This window comes from Limanda limanda, chromosome 11, assembly GCF_963576545.1.
Source record: "Limanda limanda chromosome 11, fLimLim1.1, whole genome shotgun sequence".
In the NCBI taxonomy this organism is placed as follows: Eukaryota; Metazoa; Chordata; class Actinopteri; order Pleuronectiformes; family Pleuronectidae; genus Limanda; species Limanda limanda.
Window position 1 is genome coordinate 5,704,491 of NC_083646.1, and position 26,077 is coordinate 5,730,567.

The following is a 26,077-nucleotide window of genomic DNA, read 5'->3' on the forward strand; positions in this document are numbered from 1 at the left end:
TGAGTAATATTTAATTATACACTGAACAATACCAAATCAGATGGTTCTATATATAATCACAACTATAAAAACAGACCCAACTCCTTCATTCGGTGACAAAGTAAAAATGTATAAACACACAAAATATTACTATATATTACATAAAATCAAATGTATAAGTTTGAATGAAAAAAATTCTTATTTAGGTTTCTGATATTTTCAAATCTAGAGTTCCAAAAAAGGTTGAGATGAAAAGTTGCAAAGTTTGAACTTTAAAACATTGAGTGTCTGTATTGGATTCACCATCATTCACCATCATTCACCAAACAACACACCAAACAAAAAGTAGTAGTTCTAGTAGTTGTCTTTTGCACACTCTGTCTACATATTCTTACACTCATAGTATATTATATTACCTATTGTATAGTCAAATACTTATATTCATACCTCTACTATATATCATATATTATATCATACTCTCTGTATATTCTTTGTATACATAAGTCTATATGGGCCATTCTACCGAATTGGTGCAAAGTCAGGTTGGAAATATTTTGAAATTTTGTATGTTTTATTCCCAAAACTTTTTCCGTATATATATTGCCCGTATATATCTAAAGTACACATATCTAGTAAAAGAACCGTCAATTTTTATGTTGTATTTACAGACTGTGTTGGAATGTTTTTCCTCTCCCAAAAATTGTCACTACCGAAACATAGTAATAAACTATAGTAAAAAAGTATTATTATTAACCTGTTAAAATTGTGTTTCCTTCCTTTCTTTGAAGAGTATTTTTAAAAATATTTCTTGAAGGTTTTCAGAATTTAATCAATAAAAATGAAATTTTTACCAAATTTCAAAGTTCAATTTATACAATTCATCAAAATCTAAATACAATATTTCTTTGTAAAATGCATAATACTGATCATATTGATTCCAGAGTTGATGATTGATGAAATTGAACATACATTAAACCAATCAGTATCATAACATTTTAGTTGATAACTCAATATACTTTATTTTTTACAAAACATCCACTGTTTCGGTAGTGACTGCACTGTTTTTGGAGTGACCACAGTATTTTGTTTGCTAGGTTGTATCATATTTCCTCAACCTTATTGCTTAATCTTAACTCATAACATGCTATAGGTTGGGAATATTAAAAACACAAATGTTTTGTGGTCAATAGAATAATTTTATATTTTAGGACATAACAATTGTTCGTCCAGAACCATTTAAAGTACAAATATTACCCAAGTGGGTTCAGTAAAATAGAAGAAAACATTGACAAAAAACTGATATTATGTCGTACTGTATGTTTAAGGGGGTTTAGTGTCAGACACCATCACAAATCCATTCACAAATTTTAACTTTTCACATACTGTGGTGAACACTCTTGGGGTGATCTGGATATGCCTCTGTGTGACGTTTTCTGGTGGAGGGATTAAGGTGACGACCTTGTCCAATGTGGACCAGATCTTGTCCTTTTGATCATAGAATTGGAAAAATTGAATAATGGATATGTAAAAATGGTCCTGTGAGCAGTTTGCAGCATTAAAGTATTTGTACAGAACTAGCCTCTTGTGAGTTTGCAAATTGCAGCAGTGAGATCGGCTTCAGACTGTTGAATAATGTGCAGTTAAACTAGGCCTGAAGTTGGAACTTTATGTTTCTGTAGTGACGGTATGTTTCGGTAGAGACTGTTTCGGTAGTGACAATTATAGCTAATTTTGAGCATAACTAAAGAATGCTAGCAAGCACATGGCTAATAAAAACACAATACTTTGCATAAAACCCCAAAAAGTTTACTTAATTGAAGATAATATGTGATTCGGTAGTGACAATTCTTAAGGTTACACGCTGATTTTCAGACTTTGGAACACATTTACATCAAAAGTATGGGTTTTAGCTACTTACCATTGAGCCAGGAGGGACAGGGATGCAGTGTCAATGCCTGCTCAAAAATGCAGGGGTGTGGCTAAAAACCAGGCTCAGCCAATGGACTAAAACTGTTGTGTTTCGGTAGTGACATGAAAACTGGGGACATGATTTTTTGACTATAGTTTTTTAATTTAAAAATTAAACCCACAATAAATCTAAATCGTCCAAGTTCTGTTTGAACTAAATCATAAAGATCTTTGAAATAAGATCACTGAAAAAAATCTAAAAAATTGATAAAGTGTTATTTTCAGAAATTGAAATTTAGATGTCAGGGTTGGGGACAGCTACTTCCCAATAGAAAGTACCCTATAAATGATGATTTTGTATATATTTAGCTTATCCCTATCTCATTTAATGTCTTGGGTTTAAATAGACCTTAACACATTCTTAGTAAAAATCTATGTCATGAATACTTAATTGTTTTGTAAATAGCTTTTCTTGTTGGGGGACCATACTTTGCACCAATTCGGTAGAATGGCCCATATACACATATTTATACATGTGTACATGTTATAATTATTATTATTATTATATTACTATTACTATTATTATATATACTGTTGCTGCCATTATTACTATATACTGCTATTATATTGGTATAATTACTATCATATATAAATATATATTATGTAATTATATACTATATATACTGTACTATTTTTATATACTGTCTAACAATAACATTACCAACATATCATCAGTTATATTACCATCATCATCTTTCATCTTTCATCTCTATCTATCTATCTATCTATCTATCTATCTATCTATCTATCTATCTATCTATCTATCTATCTATCTATCTATCTATCTATCTATCTATCTATCTATCTATCTATCTATCTATCTATCTATCTATCTATCTATCTATCTATCTATCTATCTATCTATCGATTCGGCGAATTATCTCCAGAGAAGAAGAAAGCCTCCGTGGTGACGTGCTTCCGGTGTCATGTCAGCTTCCTGTCGGTGCCACATGTCCTGTAACTGTCTCTGTGTTTGAATCTTTATTTTTTCCAGCCTCGTGGTTTTCAGTGACGTTTTGATGCAACAGGACATCGAGAGGTAAATGTGCCTTTTCCTTTTATTGTGTCAGTGTTGTGATTTAAAACTTCTGCTGACGACAGATCAGGACTAAAGCAGCCGAGCCTCCAGTTTGAACCTCTGATGCTAACATGCTAACAAGCTAACATTCAGATTCATTCAGGATCTTTAATAGTTCATGTCTCATACAGTCAATACGACAGCGATCATGAAGTAAAGAAACATACCAAGGTCATGCTTCTAAAAACAAGATTCCTACAGGTTTTCATGTATGTGCATTTATTTTGAAACTCTTATCTAAAACGTGTATCCTGTGAGTTTGTTGTCTTTTTGTATTTATAGTTAGAATAAAGTTCATGGGTAAACATTTAAATATCAAGCCTTAACCTTGTCATAGGGATTTGTTAATGACATCCTAGGAATGAATGCCAATGGTTTTTAAAAGATGTGTATATGCTTAATATTATACATATTTAATATCTGTTTCTGGAGGCAACCACGTACAAGTTGTAATGTTTTCTTTTATTTAAAACGTTGTCATTGGCTAATTACCTAATGAACCAAGGGGAAATAGCTTAACTGTGTGATGTCATAATGTTGTGTTATAGAAATGTTGTGTTTTCTGTTTTCCATGTGATTTATCATCTTGCTTCACCAGCTTCTGTCATTAATCTTCCCACTAAAACCCTATTTAATTTGCTGTTTCCTGCCTAAATATCTGTTTTTGTTCCACTTGTTGAAAGTCATTGTTGTATATGTAGCTCCAGAAATAGAAAAAAATCCAAAGCAAATTAACTGTAGTTTTCAGTGGGTTGATATTCTACTGTCTCATCCACAGATGGCAAACGTTGTACCAGAGAAAAGTCGCGGCTTGAAGTTTGCCGAGCAGCAGCTCCTGCGTCACGGTTGGGAACAAGGTAAAGAACGTTGGCTCTGATTTAGTGAAACTATCCGACCTCCGTAAGGCAGCAGACCCAGGTCTCACTCGGTCCTCTCTGTCCTCAGGTAAAGGACTCGGCCGAGAGGAGAACGGCATCTGTGAAGCCATCAAGGTCAACGTGAAGTGTGGCAAAGGAGGGGTGAGTGTGAAATGATGCATGAAGGTATTCAACAGGTTCCACATCTATCAAATGATGTCGGTATGATTCACGTGTTGCTTGTCTTTTAGGTCGGTCACAAGGAAGGAGAGCAGTTCACCTTCCACTGGTGGGATCATGTCTTCAATAAGGCCTCCGCCAGCCTGCAGGTGGAGTCTGATCAGGTAGGTGTCACCTTCACTCATGTGACCACACACTCGAGCCCCTGCTTTATATACTACGATGGAGAAAGTCATTATGTTAGAAAACTTAAGTTGTGATTGAATGAGAAATCACAAATGTGACTTGTCGGTGAGTTGGTTTCAGTCCTAGACAGAAGCTGAACTGTTCCTGTTTTTCTGTGCGACTCAGGACGGCATCAAACTGAAGAAAACGGTGGAGGAAGACGAAGATGGAATGATCTCCAATAAAAGACCACGGAAGGCCTGGCTGGCTAAAGACAAACTTTATGGATGCTTTGTCAAGGTAATCTGCTCTAATCTTTTCTATACACATTCTATATGTTTTTGGTTTTATCTTAACATGAGTATAACTGATCACAATGACAGTCACAGCTGCTTTAGACGATAAATTTGAAACTTTGTTGTGTAGGACCTACAAAGGGTTTTCATCTGTTTCTGTGGACACACAACAGCTTCATGCCAGACAGTGATTCTGCTCTGAAATGACTCTGACGCTGTTTGATGTGTTTCGATGTTTCTCTCTCAGTCGGCCACTCTGCTGTCTGGTCAGGAGCAGCCGGAGCCCAAGGCGTCGGACTCGGACGACAGCAGCAGCTCAGACGAGGAGGACGACCAGAGACTGGATCTGTCCAGCACCACCAAGTAAGACCCTCATCTCACACAGGTCCAAACTAAGAAGGTTTCTAGGATCGCTTCCTTCTAGGTCGCCGTTTAATATATGATTTAAAAATGCTCTTTGATTAAAGCTCTATGTATCTTTTACATGCTTATTAGAGTATTCTGTCAATTGTAGCTCGAGGGGCAGATACAGAGTGAAGAATTTATGACAACAATATTGGCCAATTAAATGTATTTTGAAAAAAAATCTTGATATTTAATGTTTATCCATGAATTTTATTATTGTATGGAAAATAATTTTTTGTGAATGTAATTAAGAATGTACATCATTTCTGCATTTTACTAAGTTTTTCTCTAATAGACTCGTATTGGGCACTTTTTTTATTGGCCAACAAGTAGTTGTTTATACAGCCTTATACAGTTTTAGTTGTTAAAGTCTGGACCCTACTGTACTTTATATTTTATCTTACTGTGTTATAAGCCATGTATTTCTTACATAATATATGATAAATCAAGTCTTGCTGTCTCATTAATGTACAACATGACTTCAGATACAGAACTTTGATTTCTTATTGTCGGGTTTCATTACTCTATAATCAATAAGCTTTTAATTTGCTGCTTGACTTTATTGATAATTCTTGAAGGTTCTATTTTTGATCATGTCATAAAATGTAAATAAATCATTGATACCAACAGGCTCTCTGATGCTGACCTGATGAAGGCTTGTGGAGGACGCACGGCTCACAAGTACGTTCATACTATTACACAGAAATAAAGTCGTGAACGGGGAAAAAAAATTATGTGTTCAGTATAAATCACAAAACAGAACAATGTTATATTTCAACGTGATCTATATCTCTTTTCTGCTTGTGTTTTTCAGAGGAGCCAGACATGGACTGAACATGAGTGCCAAGTTAGCCAGGCTGGAGCAGCAGGAGGCTGAGTTCATGGCCAAGTATGGCAAGAAGAATCAACCACCTGCTGCCTTGCCGGTTTGTGGTAAACCAGCTCCACCGACCTCCAAGGCCGCTGAGGTGCAAGTGGAGCTGCCGGAGGAGACAGCTGACGAAGCTCCGAGCACAAAGATGAAGAAGAAGAGGAAGAGCTCCACTCCGAGCGTTATGGAGGTGTCTGAAAGTCCTGGAGCAGATGTTAAACCCAAAAAGAAGAAAAAGAAAAAGAAAGGCGATGAAGAAATAACTGATGCAGTTTCCACGGAGGATGTGATCTGTGTAGAAAACTGTGAAACAGAACATTCTCACAAAACAAAGAGGAAACAAAAGAAGAAGAATAAAGCGGAGCAGAATGAAGAAGAAATAACGACTGCCCCTGCTGCAGAGAGCGAGAGTCCGGAGGAAACGTCTGAGCTGCACTCAGTCACTCAAGTGAAGAAGAAGAAGAAGAAGTCGTCTTCAAAACATCACAGTGAGGTAGAGGAGAGTAATGAGACAGAATCCAGCCAATCAGAGCTGGCCCAGGACTGTGCTCCAAAAACCAAAAAGAGAAAAGCTGCAGTTTTAATGGAAGAAGCTGAAGTTGCAGAGGTAGAATCGACAGTAAAGCAAAAAAGGACAAAATGTAAAAAGGACAAACCAGTGATGGATGACAAAGTAAACGAGGAGGCACCTGCTCCAAAGAAGAAGAAGAAAAAGTGCAAAGAGTAGAACTGGATAAACATGGACGTTTATGAACAGAGTGATCATTACTGTTAATCAGCTTCAAAGTGCTTTAAAGGGCACTTATAGCTCAATATAGCTATTACCAGAAATCACACATGTACTCTAGTACATCTGTAGTAATGAGATTACCTCCGGCTGTGGAGCCTCTTGTGCCGACTGAACAAGTCTTGAAGTTAAAAGCTTGTTGGAAAAATTCCAAGTGAGGAAATCGGATCACGTTGATTATTTATTGCAGTTTTAAGACTGGAAATTCTGGCCTTTTAAGATCGTTGGTTATAAAAATGAATTACATGACATCAATTAATGTTATTTAATGCTGTAAATCATTGTTTTGACGAGTCAGCTGATCTCCACACTGCTGCCCAGCTTCTTTAAACTGACTCTTGAAATCACAGAGATGTTTTCTTTTGTACTTTGGGTTCACGTGTTGACCTCTACATGGGAAATATGTGTTTTTAGCTGAGAATTTTATGACACATTTCATATTGGTGTGTGAGTCAGTGTTGTTTCTGCACCACAGACCTACTCTTTGACGGAGCTGAAATCTGCCGCTGTATTTGAGTACAAGGATAAACTACTAGGTTTGGATTTTATATGCAAATGAATGATGTGTCACGTCAAACTGTGTATGTGTGATTCTTTCAGGTTAACAGATTTCATATTTCTTTATTCTCCATTCTATAAATACAAAATGGCAGGAGTTACAATTACCAAAGGAAAAAATTTACTTACAAATCATAAATACTGGAAATCCTTTAAATGGTGTTTTCTCTGTTAACATGTAGAAACTTCATCATTCCACATATCGAGTCTCCAGTTAGTCGACAGTGAACAACACAGTTTAAAACGCTACAAAAATAATGTCAGTACAACAGTATCAGTATATAAATGATCGACTCATGTTTTAACTGTGACCTTTAGAGTTCAGAATCTTACAACCTTGAAACAGGTACAGACCTCAGCTCTGTACCTGTCACCACTCAGAGGTTGCGACAGGTCGGGAAGGACACAGGCTTGTGTGTCAACACTTGAGTTTACAACAGATTAGGCTCGAATGTGAAAAAACAACCTTATTGCATGTTCCAGTAGTATTTAACACCTCTGTAATACAAAGCGTGCAGAATTTATCTCGACACATTACTTCTGTTAATCCACTAACTTGTGTCAGACGGCAGTTTGCAAAACACAAACTTCCAGAGTGACAAGTGCATAACACGCAACACGTCTGACACAAGAACAGAACAGTTAACACACTTTTACTGGAGATCGGAAAACACAAATCCTAAATAAGTGATTCTACATTGAACAACATTGGTTTTTGGTTACTATGTAAAATATAGTCTCAGCAAAAGTCATTGATATTTAATTGACTTGATTCAAAGATAATTACATTGACGATCAGATTCTCCAACCTCCAAATTCAATTTGCCGGCAAAGTTTGGAACGAGAAAACTGGAGTCCTGATGAGGGCTTCATGCTCACAGATGAACTTGTTCTGCATATCATTCCCTGATGGACCCCAGCTGGCTGTCGCATTATACCCAGGGAATGTCATCGCATATCCACCAGCGTTACCAACTCTCTCCTGAATCCAGAACCTGCAAACACAGAACATGCTCATCAGTACCTCTAATAACTTTACAGATAATACCAACTAACTCCAATGGCCCTCAATGTGAAAAAGGAAAACTCAAGTACTTTGACAATCTGCACCTAATTTATGAACCGATAATTCCCATCATAAATAGATCTTTACCAGTTGCTGGCTGCAGGACTTTGTCCTCGGTTTATTAAGTATTTCCCAGGAAATAAAGGAATATGTTCAAGAACGCCCTCTCGCAATGTTAAAGAAAGTGAGAGAACATTCCTGGATCCCTACCAAAGTTGTCTGGGGGTTCTCCCCTTACTCATCCCACATCCTTTTGCCAAGTTCTGTGGAAATCCGTCCTGTAGTTTTTAGTTAATCTAATTTATAAACAGGCAAACCCACAAACAGATGGGTGAAAACATAACCTCAGAGGGAAGTACTCTGGCACATTCACAGGACTGATATCTACAAGTGTGTTATTGGTTATTTGACTGCTGGGCCGTTCTCGTGGTGTGAGACCTGAAAGATGCTCAGTTTCAATTCTTACCCCAAAGTCTCATTGCGTCCATCAAGCCAGATCCACTTCTTGTCCTCATTTGTACGCAATCCCATCCAGTATGCATGATGAAGGTCGTAGTAGTACTTGGTGTGCTTATTGATGAATTCCTGAAAGTGATCATCACAAACGTTCACACTTCTTTCATTGATAGTGAGAGAACATTAAAATCCCTCCACCTCCCATATGTTTGATTTTACAAAACACAATTGTTTCCAGTTGAATTTTGTTTGCAATGTGAATATGCAGCGTTTCTTAACCAGCACAATTTTGCTATGCCTTTTAATAATCTATTTAAAACTCTGTGCTATTGTGGCTTAATGACGATGGAGCTCACCTGCTCTTGTAAACTGTCGACAACAAGCAGGTCTGCGTTAGTTTTTCGACAAAATGTTTGTGCTTGCGTCCATGTCTTCCAGGGAGTGTCTGGGTCCCAAAACAGGTAGCAGTGATCCTGGAACGGGATCCAACTCTCCAAGCATGGCTGACACTCTGTACTCATGGAAGAAGCCGAGAAATATAAGTTAAATATCACCAATTTAAGTTTGACACATTACAATCGCTGCCATAGTTAAACACAATCGTTTGAGAGGCTTGGCAACGGCTACTGACATTTACACTTTATTATATGAGCATGGCAGATTTTAGCAATTACCTTAAATAAACAAATATATCTATATTCTCAGTGTATATCTATGAGTTTAGAGCTGGACTGACTGTGTGGTTTTAACCCTAACCCTTAAGAAAGCTTAATCAATGCAGTCCCTTTATATTCTCACTTTTGTCTGGGCAGAATGCATTGACTGGGAAGTTTTTGAACGTCATGATGACTCCGATCGTCCTGTTGAGATCATCTCTGTCTCGGGTCAGGACCTCTGTCTCGTTCGCTAAGATTTCTTTATCCATCATCAGCTGGTAATTTTCCTTCTCGAGGTGGATGATGTTTTCTTCGACAGCTTCCTGGGCCTTCATGACCCCACAGACTGCAGTGATGGTGGAAAGAGACTGGTCAGTCCAGTGGACACAGGTGGAGAAATATTCTCTTCCATTAGCCCACATGCTTTTAAATTAATTATATTTACTGTTGTACCCATTCATCTATCAATTACCATTTTTACCGATTTTACTTTAAACTGCTCCTATTGAAAGAGGGCATCTGGAGCCATGGTTTCTGTTTAACTGAAAATTTGACAATAATATTAATATATATAACTGTGACTAATAACCTTTAAGTCTCTGCTATTGGAATTTAATTGTAAGTGCACCAAAATTGATTGATTCCAATGGCTGCTGAGGAATCCTTGTAAAGATGTATGGTATTGTTTAGAAAATACTGTGCAGGAGGAAGTGGACACTTCAACATTACTAATCCAAAGTCAACAGTAAAATACAGTTCTCAAAAAGCTGAGCTCACTCACTCATTTCTTCTTTTTTTGTGTTTCCCAGACGTGATTAAAAACTCAAGTCTGTTGAAATCAAACTCACTGTAGATGATGACACCGATGCACGAGATGAGCAGGACGCAGAGAATCCCCAAACACACCAGCAGCAGGACAAAGTGCCGGGAGTGTGCCGCTGCTGCTCCTCCCCCAGCTGCTGCTGCACCTCCACCTGCTGTTCCTCCACCTGCTGCTGCTCCTCCAGCTGCTACTGTTCCTCCAGCTGCTTTTACTGACGGTAGTGAAAATATTCCAATTAATTTTCAACATTATAATGGATATACCTGTGACCTGTGTATATTCTGACACTCAATATGACTTAAAAAAAGTAGCAGCTCAATTGAAAAGGAATCCAGCCGCCCAGACAAGTTCTACACACTGTCAGACAAGAGTCAAGCAACACAGTAATAGTCATAACCATAGCAGATACAGTAATATGGGTTTGATGGTTCAGTTACTGACTATGGAGAATGTTCCCTCTTTTATCCTCACTTCCCCCCCCCCCCCCCCCCCCCACCAAACACCTATTCTTGCTCTATGTATTAAAAGTTACACAGCGAAACATATACGGCAAAAGGCCAATTATTCAATGTTCATGTGAAAATGTTTTAGAAATTTCAGGAGGAGAAAATTTTGTTTTATTTTCAGACTTTGCAAAATCACATTTGAAAAATTCATTACTTTGCACTTTTCTCCCATAACTTACTTGTTACAGTCGTTGTAGGAACTTTAGATTTAACTGTAGAATAAATTGTAGAGTCCTCATCGTTTTCTGGTTGATAAAAAAAACAAAAACTTTGAAATATACTGCATTGAAATTTAACAAGTAATATTTATAATTGTTGTTAGTGAGGTTCAATATTGAGTTGGTTCGTTCTATCAATTCATTTCATAGGAGTCACTTACCTTTCTGAGGACTACCACCATTTTTGAAAACCACAGAAGCATAATTGAGTTCTTCCTCCATCCTTAAACTTTGTTCATTGCCGTATTTGTGTCAGTGCAGAGAAGGAGAGCAGGTTTGTTCAAATGAACTTTGGTGGATGCTTGAAAGGCTTGACCGAACAATAACACCTCTGCACTACTTAATAGAGAACCAACGAGGTTCCTCTTCCTTCAGCACCTAACACGTAAACCGCAGTTTCTCAATTTGCATATGACATGTTCCTATTGGACAAAGTCAAACAGTGATGCTGAAGCTGCAGCTTGTTTTGGGGTCAATGATTACACACGGTGTGAGTTGTCCCTTCTCAGTTGCAAGTCTGGAACTTAGGAAGTTACCAAAGTCAGTATTTTGTCTTGTTTTTTATTAAGCAAAGCGGGTTCGTTAGCTCACAGTGTCCTGGACCTTTGACCAGTAAATTCTAATCAGGCCATTATTGGGTCACAGTGAATATTCTTTGGCAATTTTCATAAGATCCTATGTTGCACTTTTGCATTTGAATAAAGTTGGAAAGTTGACCGACCTGTTTGAATGTCTGTGTCAGTCTGATTTAGGGAAATAAAAAAAAAATGACCAAACCGATCTGCCGGTGGTTTTGACCCAGTTGCAAACCACTGCTGCAGTTAACCTGAGGACGTAGAAGAAGATATTTTCATCTTTGACTGCGACAGACTGCTGGTCGCCAGTTTATTCAAAGTTTATATATGTTGAACGTATCATATGACCAAGTTGCACCAATATCAATAGTGCCCTTCCCTATTTACAGTTTGTGCTCCACATACAGACATTCATGGAATCAGTAGCTAGATTGATAGATAATAAACAAAAGGAAAAGGTCAATTTTCTTCCTTATCTTTTTAATTTAGTATAAACAAAACAATGTTTGTAGGACCAGACCCTTTGAATAAATGGGTAAAACACAAATGAGTGAAAAAAAAGTCAAGTTTCTTGCGGCTTTATATTACATTTTTATTCGTCACAAGTTAAATAACCAATTTGAACAGAAACTTCTTCCAAATCCGGTTTGTTTAAGGCTCTTGTTTCACAGATCCAGCGTTTCAGCATGCGACACCACGACTGGTCCCAGTTGGCCAGCTCATCGGCACGAGGTAAACTCAGAGCACAAGGCCCTCTGTGCAACAGGGATTTCCTTCTTTTACTTTGGTTGTAATTGGACAGGCTTCTTTTAATTTGAAGAGCCCATGTTTATTTCTTAACATGTTAATACAAATACCTCATCATATAGCTTCACACCGGTGGTCTGGTTGTATAAAGACTGTTAATAAAGATGGACGTCATGAAGGATCCCTAAATGTGAAGCTAAAGCATCTCAATCGTCCTCTAATGGACATGGGGCTAATAAAAAGTCACATGTCAAATAAAAGAACCAAATATGGTTTGTGTCATTTCACATTGTTCTTATCACACTGATGTTTGTTTAACTGTATATGTTTATGATAAGTTTGATTTGGGTTTTTATTTGATGATATAAAAAAAAAAGGGAAACATTATGGTGTCAAATAAGATATCGACACAAGATGGTAGCATCAGCATGCAGGACATTTTGTATATATATTTTTTTAAATGACCAAATATTAAACCAGGTTGTGGCTTCTTGGCTTTACACTTTTCACACATTAAAATATATTCATCCAAATTGATCGTACACAGTAGCTAATAAAAATTTATGTTTACACAAAATCATAGATACATAAAATTAACACTTGCACGCCAAACACCCTTTTGTTTTTTGTGTGTTTGCTCGTGCACTTAGATTTTCCAAACGCTCGTGGAACAGTTTTGTAAATTTAAATTTGCATGCAAAGTTTGGAACGAGAAAACCCAATATGCTAACTGACTGGAGTCCTGATGAGGGCTTCATGCTCACAGATGAATTTGTTACGCATATAATGCCTTGCTGGGCCCCAGCTGGCCGTCACATCATACCCAGGGAATGTCATCGCATATCCACCATCGTAACCAACTCTCTCCTGAATCCAGTACCTGCAAACACAGAACATGCTCATCAGTACCTCTAATAACTTTACAGATAATACCAACTAACTCCAATGGCCATCGATGGGAAAAAGGAAAACTCAAGTACTCAGACAATCTGCACCTAATTTATGAACCAATACATCCCATCATAAATAGATCTTTACCAGTTGCTGGCTGCAGGACTTTGTCCTCGGTTTATTAAGTATTCCCCTGGGACATCAAGGAATATGTTCAAGAACGCCCTCTCGCAATGTTAAAGAAAGTGAGAGAACATTCCTGGATCCCTACCAAAGTTCTTTGGGGGTTCTCCCCTCACTCATCCCACATCCTTTTGCCAAGTTCTGTGGAAATCCATTCTGTAGTTTTTAGTTAATCTTGCTTACAAACAGGCAAACCCACAAACAGATGGGTGAAAACATAACCTCATAGGGAATAACTCTGGCACATTCACAGGACTGATATCTACAAGTGTGTTATTGGTTATTTGACTGCTGGACCGTTCTCGTCATGTGAGAACCTGAAAGATGCTCAGTTTCAATTCATACCCCAAAGTCTCATTGCGTCCATCAATCCAGATCCACTTCTTGTCCTCATTTTTATGCAATCCCATCCAGTATGCATGATGAAGGTCGTGGTAGAACTTGGTGTGCTTATTGATGAATTCCTGAAAGTGATCATCACAAACTTTCACACTTCTTTCATTGACAGTAAGAAAACATAAGAATCCCTTTACCTCCCATATGTTTGATTTTACAAAACACAATTGTTTCCAGTTGAATTTTGTTTGCAATGTGAATATGCAGCATTCATTAATAAGCACAATTTTGCTATGCAATTTAAAAATCTATTTAAAACTCTGTGTTATTGTGGCTTTATGACGATGGAGCTCACCTGCTCTTGTAAACTGTCGACAACAAGCAGGTCTGCGACTTTGTTTTGACAAATTGTTCGTGCTTGTGTCCATGTCTTCCAACGAGCGGGTTGCTCATAAAACAGGTAGCAGTGATCCTGGAACGGGATCCAACTCTCCCGGCATGGCTGACACTCTGTACTCATGAAAGAAGCCGAGAAATACAAGTTAAATGTCACTTATTAAAGTTTGACACATTACAATCACTGCCATAGTTAAACACAATAGTTTGAGAGGCTTGGCAACGGCTACTGACATTTATACTTTATTATATGAGCATGGCAGATTTTAGCAATTACCTTAAATAAACAAATATATCTATATTCTCAGTGTATATCTGTGAGTTTAGGGCTGGACTCACTGTGTGGTTGTACATATAGATATATATAAAGCACTTTGAGTGGTTGTTAAGAAAGCTAAATATATGCAGTCCCTTTATATACTCACTTTTGTCTGGGCAGAATGTGTTGACTGGGAAGTTTTGGAACGTCATGATGACTCCGAGCGTCCTGTTGAGATCATCTCTGTCTCAGTTCAGCACCTCGATCTCGTTTGCTAAGATTTCTTTCTCGAACATCATCAGCTGATGAATTTCCTCGGTCTTGTTAGCTAAAATTTCTTTCTCCATCATCAGTCTGTGATTTTCCTTCTCGAGGTGGATGACGTTTTCTGCGACAGCTTCCTGGGCCTTCATGACCCCGAAGACTGCAGTGGTGGTGGGAAAGAGACTGGTCAGTCCACTTTACCCCTGAACCTTTTTAAAAATCCTCTCCTACACATCATTGATTTCCAGGCTTTTGTCATGTGACAGTCTCATTTTGTTTATTTGATTTCATCAAGCCAACTCCAAAATACATCAAAAGCTAAGCTATAACAACATCAAAACAAATAAAATAATTATCGTTATTATTATCAATATAAAAATTGTTTATGATACCCTATTATACCCTTTATTTGAAAACAATACTTCCCACTTTCCAACTCGTTCTTTTCAGGGAACTGGACCTTTAGTGTCTGGATTTAAAGACGCAGCCAACTATCTGCTCTCTAATGTCAAATTGTCCTGAAACGCAGCAGCAGATAAGGTTTTAAAATGTTTCCTCCTCACTGACAACAACATTTTAAACAGAAAATTCTGAAAATGTGTCGTCCCTGACATTTATTGACCGATTGCCAATGCCGATTTCGAATCTGACAAAAAAATGTCACCAGTATTGATACTGTGTTAATCGTCAGAGTAAGTTAGGATTGCTTACATGGCCTCTTTTTAATTTATTATGTTTACTGTTGTACCCATTCATATATAAATTACCTTTTTTCCCAATTTTACTTTAAACTGCTCCTATTAATTGAGGGCAGCTGGAGCCAGGGTTTCTGTTTAACTGAAAATTTGAAAAAAATATTAATATACATAACTGTGACTAATAACCTTTAAGTCTCTGTAAGTTGATTTTAATTGTAAGTGCACCAAAATTAACTGAATCCAATGGCTGCTGAGGAATCTGTGTAAAGATGTATGGTATTGTTTAGAAAATACTGTGCAGAAGGAAGTGGACACTTCCTCCTCCTGTAAAATACAGTTCACAAAAAGCTGAGCTCAGTCACTCAGTAAGCTGCGTCATTAAAAACTCAGCCTGTTGAAATCAAACTCACTGTAGATGATGACGCCGATGCACGCGATGAGCAGGACGCAGAGAATCCCCAAACACACCAGCAGCAGGACAAAGTGCCGGGAGTGTGCTGCTGCTGCTCCTCCTCCTGCTGCTCCTCCAGCTGCTGCTGCTGATCCTCCAGCTGCTGCTGGAGGAGCAGCAGCTATTCCTCCAGCTGCTTTTACTGACAGAAGTGAAAATATTCCAATTCATTTTCAACATTATCATGGATATACCTGTGACCTGTGTATATGCTGACTCTCCATATGACTTCTATATATCATTGTATTTTAAAGCAACACCATAACTTTTTTTTTATAGCATATCCAATTAAATGGGTTCGATGGTTCAGTAACTGACTGTGGAGAATGTTCCCTCTTTTTTAAATCTATTGCATGGAAATTTATCAAGTAAGATTCATGCTTGTTGTTATAGGAGTTTCATAGGAGTCACTTACCTTTCTGAGGACTACCACCATTTTTGAAAACAACAGTAGCATAATTGAGTTCTTCCTCCATCCTTAAACTCCGTTCATCGTCGTGTTTGTGTCAGTGCAGAGAAGGAGAGCAGGTTTGTTCAAATGAACTTTAATGGATGCTTGAAAGGCTTGACCGAACAATAACAACAACTCCGCCCTACCTCATAGAGAACCAACGAGGTTCCTCTTCCTTCAGCACCTTACACGTAAAAAACTTTTGTTTTCTCAACTTGCATGTGACATGTTTTTACTGGACGAAGCTGCAGCTTGTTTTGAGGTCAATGATAACACACGGTGTGAGTTGTCCCTTCTCAGTTGCAAGTCTGTAACTGAGGAAGTTACCAAAGTCAGTATTTTGTCGTGTTTTTTATTCAGCAAAGCAGGTTAGTTAGCTCACAGTGTCCTGGACCTTTGACCAGCAAATTCTAATCAGGCCATTATTTGTTCACAGTGAATATTCTTTGGCAAATTTCAAAAGATCCCGTGTTGCACTTTTGCATTTGAATAAAGTTGGAAAGTTGACCGACCTGTTTGAATGTCTGTGTCAGTCCGATTTAGGGAAATAGAAAAAAAATGACCAAACCGATCTGCCAGTGGTTTTGACCCAGTTGCAAACCACTGCTGCAGTTAACCTGAGGTTTTCCAAGATTTTCATCTTTGACTGCGACAGACTGCTGGTAACCAGTTTATTCGAGGTTTATATATGTTGAACGTATCATATGTCCAAGTTGCACCAATATCAATAGTGCCCTTCCCTATTTACAGTTTGCGCTCCACATACAGACAGACAGACATTTGTGTAATCAGTAGCTAGATTTATAGATAATAAACAAAATTGACATTAAAATGTCAATTTTCTTCCTTATCTTTTTCATGTAGTATGAAGAAAACAATGTTTTTAGGACCAGACCCTTTACATGAATGTGTAAAACACAGATGAGTGAAAAAAAAAGCGAAGTTTCTTGATGCTTTATATTTCCTTTTTATTTGGACATAATATGCTTCCTAATCCGGTTTGTTTAAGGCTCTTGTTTCACAGATCCAACGTTTCAGCGTGCGACACCACGACCTGTTCCAGTTGTGCCCTCTGTGCAAGTCTATTGCTCCTTCTATCCAGTACCTTGTGGAGAAAGAAAAGATTCAGATGAGATGATTCACACCATTCACAGCAAGTTATAAGCAACTTTAACTTAGCTTAGCATGAAGACTTGAAACCATAGACTGTACACAGAGATAAATGATGTGCCTCCACCTCCTCCAACTATTCATAAATGAGGAGGAAACACGAACGCTGCCATCGGGCACATTTGGAGTCATTTGGTGTTCAGCTGCAAAATGTAACTTCACCACTAGATGTCACTAAATTCCAGACACTTCATACATAGGGAGGCAATGTTTCAGAGGGGAAACGTTGCCTTCTGTTCACTTCCAAGGTGTGAGGGCGGGGGGGATGAATAAAACATTTACTTCCTGTGGCAAATCGCAGCGTGGCTTCGCTCGGCCATGTGCCTGAGCTGAGGCCAGGTTTGTTGTTATTAAAATGACATATTGAGAAACGTTTGATTAGTGTGTTTTTACTGGAAAGTGACGTTGGTTCCATCCACCCACATCCATGAGCCCGCGTCCTTCTTCATCCTCAATCCAATCCAATAGGCGTGATTTTCATCATTATAGGCCAAAGTGTGGTTGTTGATGAATTCCTACATTCGTGAGACAGTTGTGAGAGAAGTCATCTGTCATGTGTCCACAATGATACAACAATAATCATCAAGAAAGATGTAAAAAAAAAAGTGATATACAGATGAAAATACAGATGCAAGAAACAGAAACATTAAAAAGGTATCAGTCAGGGTTAGAGACACAAGAAATAAAATTAAAAACAATAAAAATTGCAAATGGAATTTCATTTACACAATTATAAAGTACGTCTTGACTCTAAATATTCAAACAAATCATCTTTTGTGTTCACACTTTTAAACACCATATATCTTGTAAAGGAAATATAACATTTGACATAATAAAATGTTTATTTCCCGTCTGTTTGATCATAATTTAATCTGTAGACACAGTAACCTGATTTTCTCTATGACAATGTAACCTTTCAACTGCTGCTCTTCATGTAACCTAATTTCCTCTAGACAATGTCTCTTTGATCATGTGTTTCCTGTAGTCACTTAATGCATATTGCGTTGATTGCCCTCGACTAGACATTGTTGTATTTGTGTGATCAAAGGATCTCAACCTTCCTGTTTAACAGCCCCCTCCAGAGTGGGAGGGTTTAGCCAAATGTATAAAGACCGTGAACTGGTTTCTATCTGGGTGCATATTACAAACTCAACCCTGTGGTATGCACCATGCTCGAGCATTAAAGGTGACAATACTGTAAGAGTTTTTGAGACTCGTTTCTTCGTTGGTAGTGGGATTGTGGAAATTGCCACGACAATCTCCACCTCTAGTTACTAAGTATATTTATTCGTGTCCGTTTTAAAGTACTACATGTATCTGGCTAGCTGGAATCACAAGTTCATCTCAAATAAAGATTTTACTCAGTACTCATCTTATCTTATTTTATGGTATGATATGGTATGATATTGTATCTTACTAGCCTCATTTGGTTCTTGTACTAAAGTAAACGACCTGAGCAAATCCTCCAACTTACGACTCTTCCACCAATTCTCCAAAGGTTGTTGATTATTAGGTTCGGAAAAAAAGTAGCAGCTTGATTGAAAAGGAATCCAGCCGCCCAGACAAGTTCTACACACTGTCAGACAAGAGTCAAGCAACACAATTATACTCATACCCATAGCTGTTACTGTATATATCAAAATATATATACAATGCATTATATAATATATATAAGTGTAGAAACTAATCTGCCTAAACAAGTTGTTGCACTTAGATGAAACATGACACAATAAAAGTAAACACTCAGTAGAGCACATTCCCATAAGGCACCTTACATCCAATCAAGTTGCTTCAAATTTCACACACTGAAGAGATATCAGTCGTCTTCAATTTATACATACATTTATACATTTATATATATATATACTATTTCCCTGGGAAATCTGTAACAATGTCAACAAAAACAAAGGCCTGATCTCACAATGTTAAAGACATTGATCAAGTCCTATAGACCAGAGGTCTTCAAAAGGGGGTCCGTGGAGGTACAGCAGGGGGGGGGCGCAACATTTTTGGTTGAGACAATTTGTTGGTTTTTTTTGTAATTTTTTATTTATCTTCCAACCAATATTTTTTCCAAAAATTTAAATGTCTTTAAATACACATTAACTTGCATCCAACATATTGTGAGGCTGATATGACCCTATGCCTGACAACCTCCATCCGTCCAAGGTTAGATAAGTTGTGTGCTACCCATCAGGGTCCGACATCTCACTAATGTGGGAGTATGTGTGCCATCCACAGATGGCTTGAGGATTCACTGTCTCTTCTACATGTATGTTTAAATAAAAACATGAATCTGTGAATTATTGTAATAGCTCAGTGTTGTATGCAAGATGTATGTTAATAAAAGGCAGTGGCCTGGACCTTGCACATGTTTAAATTAAAAACATAAATATAAGAAGCTGTGTAATATTTGAATAGTTTAGTATTGAATGCACAATAACAGGGTAGCTATGTTTATACATGGCACTAGGCCCAATTCAATATAAAACACAGTTTTATGCACTATATATAGTATGGGGTCCCTGCTCCATCTCTCCACCAGTTTGGGGGCCTTGGCCTGAAAAACGATGAAGACCCCTGCTATAGATTATTTTTTTGGCCCATGTCTCATCCTCCCAACAATTTTCATGGAAATCCATTTGGTAGATTTTGCATAAACCGGCTAACAAACAAAGCGACCAACACACAGGAGTGAAAACACACTGTCCTGGACGAGGGTGATAAAATTAAGAGGATAAAAACTAACATTTACAATTTAAGAGCTTAAAGCTTTGAGGTTTGAGGAATGGAAACACTGGAAAACATCATCTTTGCATCAAAAGCGAGGTGTTTCTTCACCTTTCTCTGGGCAGTGGGTTGCCGCTGGGAAGGTTTGGTACTGGAGGATGACCTCCATGGTCCAGTTGAGTCCGTCTCTCTCTCTGCTCAGCTCCTTGCTCCGTCTCTCCAAGTAGTTCTTCTCCTGCCGCAGCTGCAGATTCTGAGCTGCTGCATTTTGCATGTGTCGCTCTGACGTGAGGGAGGTCGCTGCAGAACAGGAAAGATTTACTGTCTCACTCTCAGTCAGTCAGGGTCAAAGTGCAGTGGAGAGCAAGGACAGACGGACGGACTCACTTCTGAGGACGATGGCGACCGACACCAGGACGAAGCAGATGAACCCAAACGCTGCTGTCACCAGGAGTAGCAGAGTGTGCAGAAGTTTCTTCCCTGTTTCTAGAAGAAGAACAACAAACAATGAAGATATTAAGTTAATTGAAATATCATGTATATAGATGTCAAATAAAAATATGAAGTTATTTTTGTTTTAACACCTTCATTCTTTTTACCTGCATGTATTTTCTCCTCATGTAAAGTGATCGTCTTCTTCTCATGTTCATATTCTTTTTATTTGTATTCATATGATTCGGTCTTCTTATCACTTGTATTTATTGATGGTTCTTTTCGATGTGAATGAGTTTCCTGTGTCTTTCAAAGTACTTTGTAAACCCCGTTTTCAAAAGTACTATATAAAAAAGGGTTAAAATTATAACCGAAAAATACAAATATATGAAATGTCTTTGTGGTTACAGATTGTCACGTTTTATTGGTATAAATGGGAATATATATAAATGGGAACAGCCATGTTAAGTTGAATCTGTAGTGAAGTGCAATACCTGAGCATCAGATTCCTCAAGTAGAATAAAAACTTCAGAATATAAGACTTTCACTTACTGTCAGTCTTGGAAGATGCTCTGACGTGATTCGGTTCTTGCCCCATTGTTTTCAGTTTTAAGGTAATTGTTGGTGTTAACATGTCAGAGACAGAAGCTGACTGCCTGCAGCCGGTTGAATGGGGACGGCCGTCACTGGCTGTGTGGAAACCAGCAGTGAAAACACAGCTTCTCTCCGATCAAATGCGGCTCAATGCATATTGGCGTTAGTGGGTTATTACTGCTGTGGTACTTTGCAAAAGGAGGCGCGGTCCTGACTGTAGTCCGGTTTCAGAGAAGCCAACTGAGGCTGATTTCATGAGCTCTACTTCCTCTTTTTGGGGAGAATGTTGTGAAACAGTAATTTCTTTCTTTTACTTTGGTTGTTATTGGACAGGTTGCTTTTATTTTGAAGAGCCAATGTATTACAAATACTAATACAAATACTTCATCACATAGCCTCACACCGGTGGTCTGGTTGTATATAGACTGTGTATAAAGATGGACGTCATGATGGATCCCCTAAAAGTGAAGCTAAAGCGTCTCAATCGCCCTCTAATGGACATGGAGCTACTAAAAAGTCACATGTCAAATAAAAGAACCAAAGATGGTTTCTGTCATTTCAGATTGTTCTTATCACACTGCTGTTTGTTTAACTGTATATGTTTATGATAAGTTTGATTTAGGTTTTTATTTGATGATATAAAAACAAGGGGAAACATTATGAATGACAGCTGAGACTGACTCACGACTAGACTCTGCTGTCAAATGAGGTTATCGACACAAGATGGCAGCATCAGCATGCATGACATTTTGTATATATATTTTGTGTATAATATTTTTTATTTTTGTAAATGACCAAATATTAATTAGTGTGGAAACCACGTTGAGGCTTCTGGTCTTTACACTTTTCACACATTAAAATATATTCATCCAAATTGATCGTACACAGTAGCTAATAAAAATGCATGTTTACACAAAATCATAGATACATAAAAATAACAGTTGCACGCCAAACACCCTTTGGTTTTTTCCTTATGTTGTATCCATTATTGTTTTTTGTGTGTTTCGTGTGCACTTACATTTTCCAAACACTGGTGGAACAGTTTTGTAAATTTCAATTTGCATGCAAACGAGAACGGGAACGAGAAAACCCAATATGCTAACTGACTGGAGTCCTGATGAGGGCTTCATGCTCACAGATGAATTTGAGCTGAAATCCATCCCCTGATGGGCCCCAGCTGGCTGTCGCATTATGCCCAGGGAATGTCATCGCATATCCACCAGAGTTGTTGACTCTCTCCTGAATCCAGAACCTACAAACACAGAACATGCTCATCAGTACCTCTAATAACTTTACACATAATACCAACTAACTTCAATGGCCCTCAATGGGAAAAAGGAAAACTCAAGTACTCGGACAATCTGCACCTAATTTATGAACCAATACATCCCATCATAAATAGATCTTTACCAGTTGCTGGCTGCAGGACTTTGTCCTCGGTTTATTAAGTCTTCCCCAGGAAATCAAGGAATATGCTCAAGAACGCCCTCTCGCAATGTTAAAGAAAGTGAGAGAACATTCCTGGATCCCTACCAAAGTTCTTTGGGGGTTCTCCCCTCACTCATCCCACATCCTTTTGCCAAGTTCTGTAGAAATCCGTCCTGTAGTTTTTAGTTAATCTTGCTTACAAACAGGCAAACCCACAAACAGATGGGTGAAAACAAAACCTCAGAGGGAATAACTCTGGCACATTCACAGGACTGATATCTACGAGTGTGTTATTGGTTATTTGACTGCTGGGCCATTCTCGTCATGTGAGACCTGAAAGATGCTCAGTTTCAATTCTTACCCCAAAGTCTCATTGCGTCCATCAATCCAGATCCACTTGTTGTCCTCATTTTTACGCAATCCCATCCAGTATGCATGATCATTGGTGAAGTAGCACTTGGTGTGCTTATTGATGAATTCCTGAAGGTGATCATCACAAACTTTCACACTTCTTTTATTGACAGTGAGAAAACATTAGAATCCCTCCACCTCCCATATGTTTGATTTTACAAAAAACAATTGTTTCCAGTTGAATTTTGTTTGCAATGTGAATATTCAGCGTTTCTTAACCAGCACAATTTCGCTATGCAATTTAAAAATCTATTTAGAACTCTGTGTTATTGTGGCTTAATGACGATGGAGCTCACCTGCTCTTGTAAACTGTCGACAACAACCAGGTCTGCGACATTGTTTCGACAAAATGTTCGTGCTTGTGTCCATGTCTTCCAGGGAGCGGGTTGGTCCCAAAACAGGTAGCAGTGATCCTGGAACGGGATCCAACTCTCCCGGCATGGCTGACACGCTGTACTCATGAAAGAAGCCGAGAAATAGAAGTTTAATATCACCAATTTAAGTTTGACACATTACAATCGCTGCCATAGTTAAACACAATCGTTTGAGAGGCTTTGCAATGGCTACTGACATTTACACTTTATTATATGAGCATGGCAGATTTTAGCAATTACCTTAAATAAACAAATATATCGTTATTCTCAGTGTATATCTGTGAGTTTAGGGCTGGACTCACTGTGTGGTTGTACATATAGATATATATATAAAGCACTTTGAGTGGTTGTTAAGAAAGCTAAATAAATACAGTCCCTTTATATACTCACTTTTGTCTGGGCAGAATTTATTGACTGGGAAGTTTTGGAACGTCATGATGACTCCGAGCGTCCTGTTGAGGTCATCTCTGTCTCGGGTCAGCAACTCAGTCTTGTTCCCTAAGATTTCTTTCTCCATCATCAGCTGATGAATTTCCTTCTTGAGGTGGATGACGTTTTCCTTCTCGAGGTGGATGACGTTTTCTGCGACAGCTTCCTGGGCCTTCATGACCCCGAAGACTGCAGTGGTGGTGGGAAAGAGACTGGTCAGTCCAGTGGACACAGTTGGAGAAATATTCTCTTCCATTAGCCCACATGCTTTTAAATTGATCATATTTACTGTTGTACCCATTCATCCATCAATTACGTTTTTTTCTGATTTTACTTTAAACTGCTCCTATTGAATGAGTGTAGCTGGAGCCATGGTTTCTGTTTAACTGAAAATTTGACAATAATATTAATTAGATAACTGTGACTAATAACCCTTTAAGTCTCTGTAAGTTGATTTTAATTGTAAGTGCACCAAAATTGACTGATTCCAATGGCTCCTTAGGAATCTGTGTGAAGATGTATGGTATTGTTTAGAAAATACTGTGCAGGAGGAAGTGGGCACTTCAACATTACTAATCCAAAGTCAACAGTAAAATACAGTTCACAAAAGGCTGAGCTCACTCACACATCTCTTCTTTTTTTGTGTTTCCCAGACGTGATGTGAGCTGCGTCATTAAAAACTCAGTCTGTTGAAATCAAACTCACTGTAGATGATGACACCGATGCACGAGATGAGCAGGACGCAGAGAATCCCCAAACACACCAGCAGCAGGACAAAGTCCCGGGAGTGTGCCGCTGCTGCTCCTCCAGCTGCTTTAACTGACAGAAGTGAAAATATTCCAATTCATTTTCAACATTATTATGGATATACCTGTGACCTGTGTATATTCTGACCCTCCATATGACTTAAAAAAAAGTAGCGTCTCGATTGAAAAGGAATCGGGCCGCCCAGACAAGTTCTACACACTGTCAGACAAGAGTCAAGCAACACAATAATAGTCATAACTATAGCAGATACAGCAATATGGGTTGTGATGGATCAGTAACTTTGACTATGTAGAATGTTCCCTCTTTCATCCTCTACCCCACCCCCCCCCCCCCGAACACCTATTCTTGCTCTATTTATTAAAAGTTACACAGCGATATATATACGGCAAAAGCCCAAACATTCAAGGTTGATGTGAAAGTGTTTTAGAAAGTTAAGGAGGAGCAAATTTAGTTTTATTTTCAGACTTTGCAACATCACATTTGAAAAAGTCACAAATTGGCACTTTTCTCCCATAACTTACTTGTTACAGTCGCTGCAGGAACATTAGATTTAACCGTTGAATAAATTGTAGAGTCCTCATCGTTTTCTGGTTGATAGAAAAAACAAAAAGTTTGAAATATATTGCATGGAAATTTAACAAGTAATATTTATAATTGTTGTTAAGTAGTGAGGTTAAATATTGAGTTGGTTCGTTCTATCAATTCATTTCATAGGAGTCACTTACCTTTCTGAGGACTACCACCATTTTTGAAAACCACAGAAGCATAATTGAGTTCTTCCTCCATTCTTAAACTCTGTTCTTCGCCTTATTCGTGTCAGTGCAGAGAAGGAGAGCAGGTTTGTTCAAATTAACTTTAACAGATGCTTGAAAGGCTTGACCGAACAATAACACCTCCGCACTACTTAATAGAGAACAAACAAGGTTCCTCTTCCTTCAGCACCAAACACGTAAACTTTTGTTTCTCAATTTGCTTGTGACATGTTCTTACTGGACGAAGCTGCAGCTTGTTTTGAGGTCAATGATTACACACGGTGTGAGTTGTCCCTTCTCAGTTGCAAGTCTGTAACTGAGGAAGTTACCAAAGTCAGTATTTTGTCATGTTTTTTATTAAGCAAAGCGGGTTCGTTAGCTCACAGTGTTCTGGACCTTTGACCAGCAAATTCTAATCAGGCCATTATTGGGTCACAGTGAATATTCTTTGGCAAATTTCAAAAGATCCCATGTTGCACTTTTGCATTTCAGGGGAATAAAGTTGGAAAGTTGACCGACCTGTTTGAATGTCTGTGTCAGTCAGATTTAGGGAAATAGAAAAAAAATGACCAAACTGATCTGCCGGTGGTTTTGACCCAGTTGCAAACCACTGCTGCAGTTAACCTGAGGACGTAGAAAAAGATATTTTCATCTTTGACTGCGACAGACTGCTGGTCGCCAGTTTATTCAAAGTTTACATATGTTGAACGTATCATATGTCCAAGTTGCACCAATATCAATAGTGCCCTTCCCTATTTAAAGATGGTGCTCCACATACAGACAGACAGACATTCATGGAATCAGTAGCTAGATTGATAGATAATAAACAAAATTGACATTAAAAGGTACATTTTCTTCCTTATCTTTTT

The 26,077-nt window shown here is 38.2% G+C and overlaps 4 protein-coding genes across 4 annotated transcripts; 1 reads left to right on the forward strand and 3 right to left on the reverse strand.

Annotated features, from left to right (window-relative positions):
- The first annotated feature begins 2,892 nt into the window (after positions 1-2,892).
- On the forward strand, positions 2,893-7,163 carry gpatch4 (G patch domain containing 4). The gene is made up of 8 exons (XM_061081432.1): positions 2,893-2,986; positions 3,804-3,882; positions 3,971-4,044; positions 4,134-4,226; positions 4,414-4,527; positions 4,771-4,886; positions 5,559-5,609; positions 5,743-7,163. The coding sequence occupies exons 2-8, from the start codon at positions 3,804-3,806 to the stop codon at positions 6,524-6,526; spliced, it is 1,311 nt and encodes a 436-aa protein (XP_060937415.1). The 5' UTR covers positions 2,893-2,986; the 3' UTR covers positions 6,527-7,163.
- Positions 7,164-7,961: 798 nt separating this feature from the next.
- LOC133013862 (C-type lectin domain family 17, member A) lies at positions 7,962-11,145 on the reverse strand. Its single transcript, XM_061080950.1, has 7 exons — positions 11,031-11,145; positions 10,831-10,896; positions 10,171-10,278; positions 9,465-9,668; positions 9,023-9,177; positions 8,677-8,795; positions 7,962-8,139 (listed from the first exon to the last, which is right to left on the reverse strand). Exons 1-7 carry the CDS (start codon positions 11,089-11,091, stop codon positions 7,962-7,964), a joined length of 891 nt encoding a protein of 296 aa, XP_060936933.1. The 5' UTR covers positions 11,092-11,145.
- A 1,772-nt stretch (positions 11,146-12,917) lies between these two features.
- Positions 12,918-16,145, reverse strand: LOC133013863 (C-type lectin domain family 17, member A-like). The gene is made up of 7 exons (XM_061080952.1): positions 16,085-16,145; positions 15,629-15,721; positions 14,556-14,680; positions 14,423-14,501; positions 13,957-14,111; positions 13,611-13,729; positions 12,918-13,071 (listed from the first exon to the last, which is right to left on the reverse strand). The coding sequence occupies exons 1-7, from the start codon at positions 16,143-16,145 to the stop codon at positions 12,918-12,920; spliced, it is 786 nt and encodes a 261-aa protein (XP_060936935.1).
- Positions 16,146-17,679: 1,534 nt separating this feature from the next.
- Positions 17,680-25,270, reverse strand: LOC133013865 (C-type lectin domain family 12 member B-like). Its single transcript, XM_061080954.1, has 10 exons — positions 25,182-25,270; positions 24,978-25,043; positions 24,394-24,507; positions 23,650-23,877; positions 23,182-23,336; positions 22,836-22,954; positions 22,150-22,298; positions 20,408-20,506; positions 20,132-20,214; positions 17,680-17,805 (listed from the first exon to the last, which is right to left on the reverse strand). The coding sequence occupies exons 1-10, from the start codon at positions 25,240-25,242 to the stop codon at positions 17,680-17,682; spliced, it is 1,200 nt and encodes a 399-aa protein (XP_060936937.1). The 5' UTR covers positions 25,243-25,270.
- Between the last annotated feature and the right edge of the window lie 807 nt (positions 25,271-26,077).

Bases quoted from the DNA above. Each gene is read 5' to 3' on its own strand.
- gpatch4 (XM_061081432.1), top strand. From the start codon at position 3,804: ATGGCAAACGTTGTACCAGAGAAAAGTCGCGGCTTGAAGTTTGCCGAG. The intron at 4,227-4,413 runs GTAGGTGTCACC...TGTGCGACTCAG, and splicing joins TGCAGGTGGAGTCTGATCAG to GACGGCATCAAACTGAAGAA. The intron at 4,887-5,558 runs GTAAGACCCTCA...TGATACCAACAG, and splicing joins GATCTGTCCAGCACCACCAA to GCTCTCTGATGCTGACCTGA.
- LOC133013862 (XM_061080950.1), bottom strand. From the start codon at position 11,091: ATGGAGGAAGAACTCAATTATGCTTCTGTGGTTTTCAAAAATGGTGGT. The intron at 10,897-11,030 runs GTAAGTGACTCC...TTTATCAACCAG, and splicing joins TGGTGGTAGTCCTCAGAAAG to AAAACGATGAGGACTCTACA. The intron at 8,796-9,022 runs GTGAGCTCCATC...GATCACTTTCAG, and splicing joins TCGACAGTTTACAAGAGCAG to GAATTCATCAATAAGCACAC.
- LOC133013863 (XM_061080952.1), bottom strand. From the start codon at position 16,145: ATGGAGGAAGAACTCAATTATGCTACTGTTGTTTTCAAAAATGGTGGT. The intron at 14,112-14,422 runs GTGAGTATATAA...TCATGAGTACAG, and splicing joins CACATTCTGCCCAGACAAAA to AGTGTCAGCCATGCCGGGAG. The intron at 13,072-13,610 runs GTATGAATTGAA...CTGTGTTTGCAG, and splicing joins GGACGCAATGAGACTTTGGG to GTACTGGATTCAGGAGAGAG.
- LOC133013865 (XM_061080954.1), bottom strand. From the start codon at position 25,242: ATGGAGGAAGAACTCAATTATGCTTCTGTGGTTTTCAAAAATGGTGGT. The intron at 23,337-23,649 runs GTGAGTATATAA...TCATGAGTACAG, and splicing joins TAAATTCTGCCCAGACAAAA to CGTGTCAGCCATGCCGGGAG. The intron at 22,955-23,181 runs GTGAGCTCCATC...GATCACCTTCAG, and splicing joins TCGACAGTTTACAAGAGCAG to GAATTCATCAATAAGCACAC.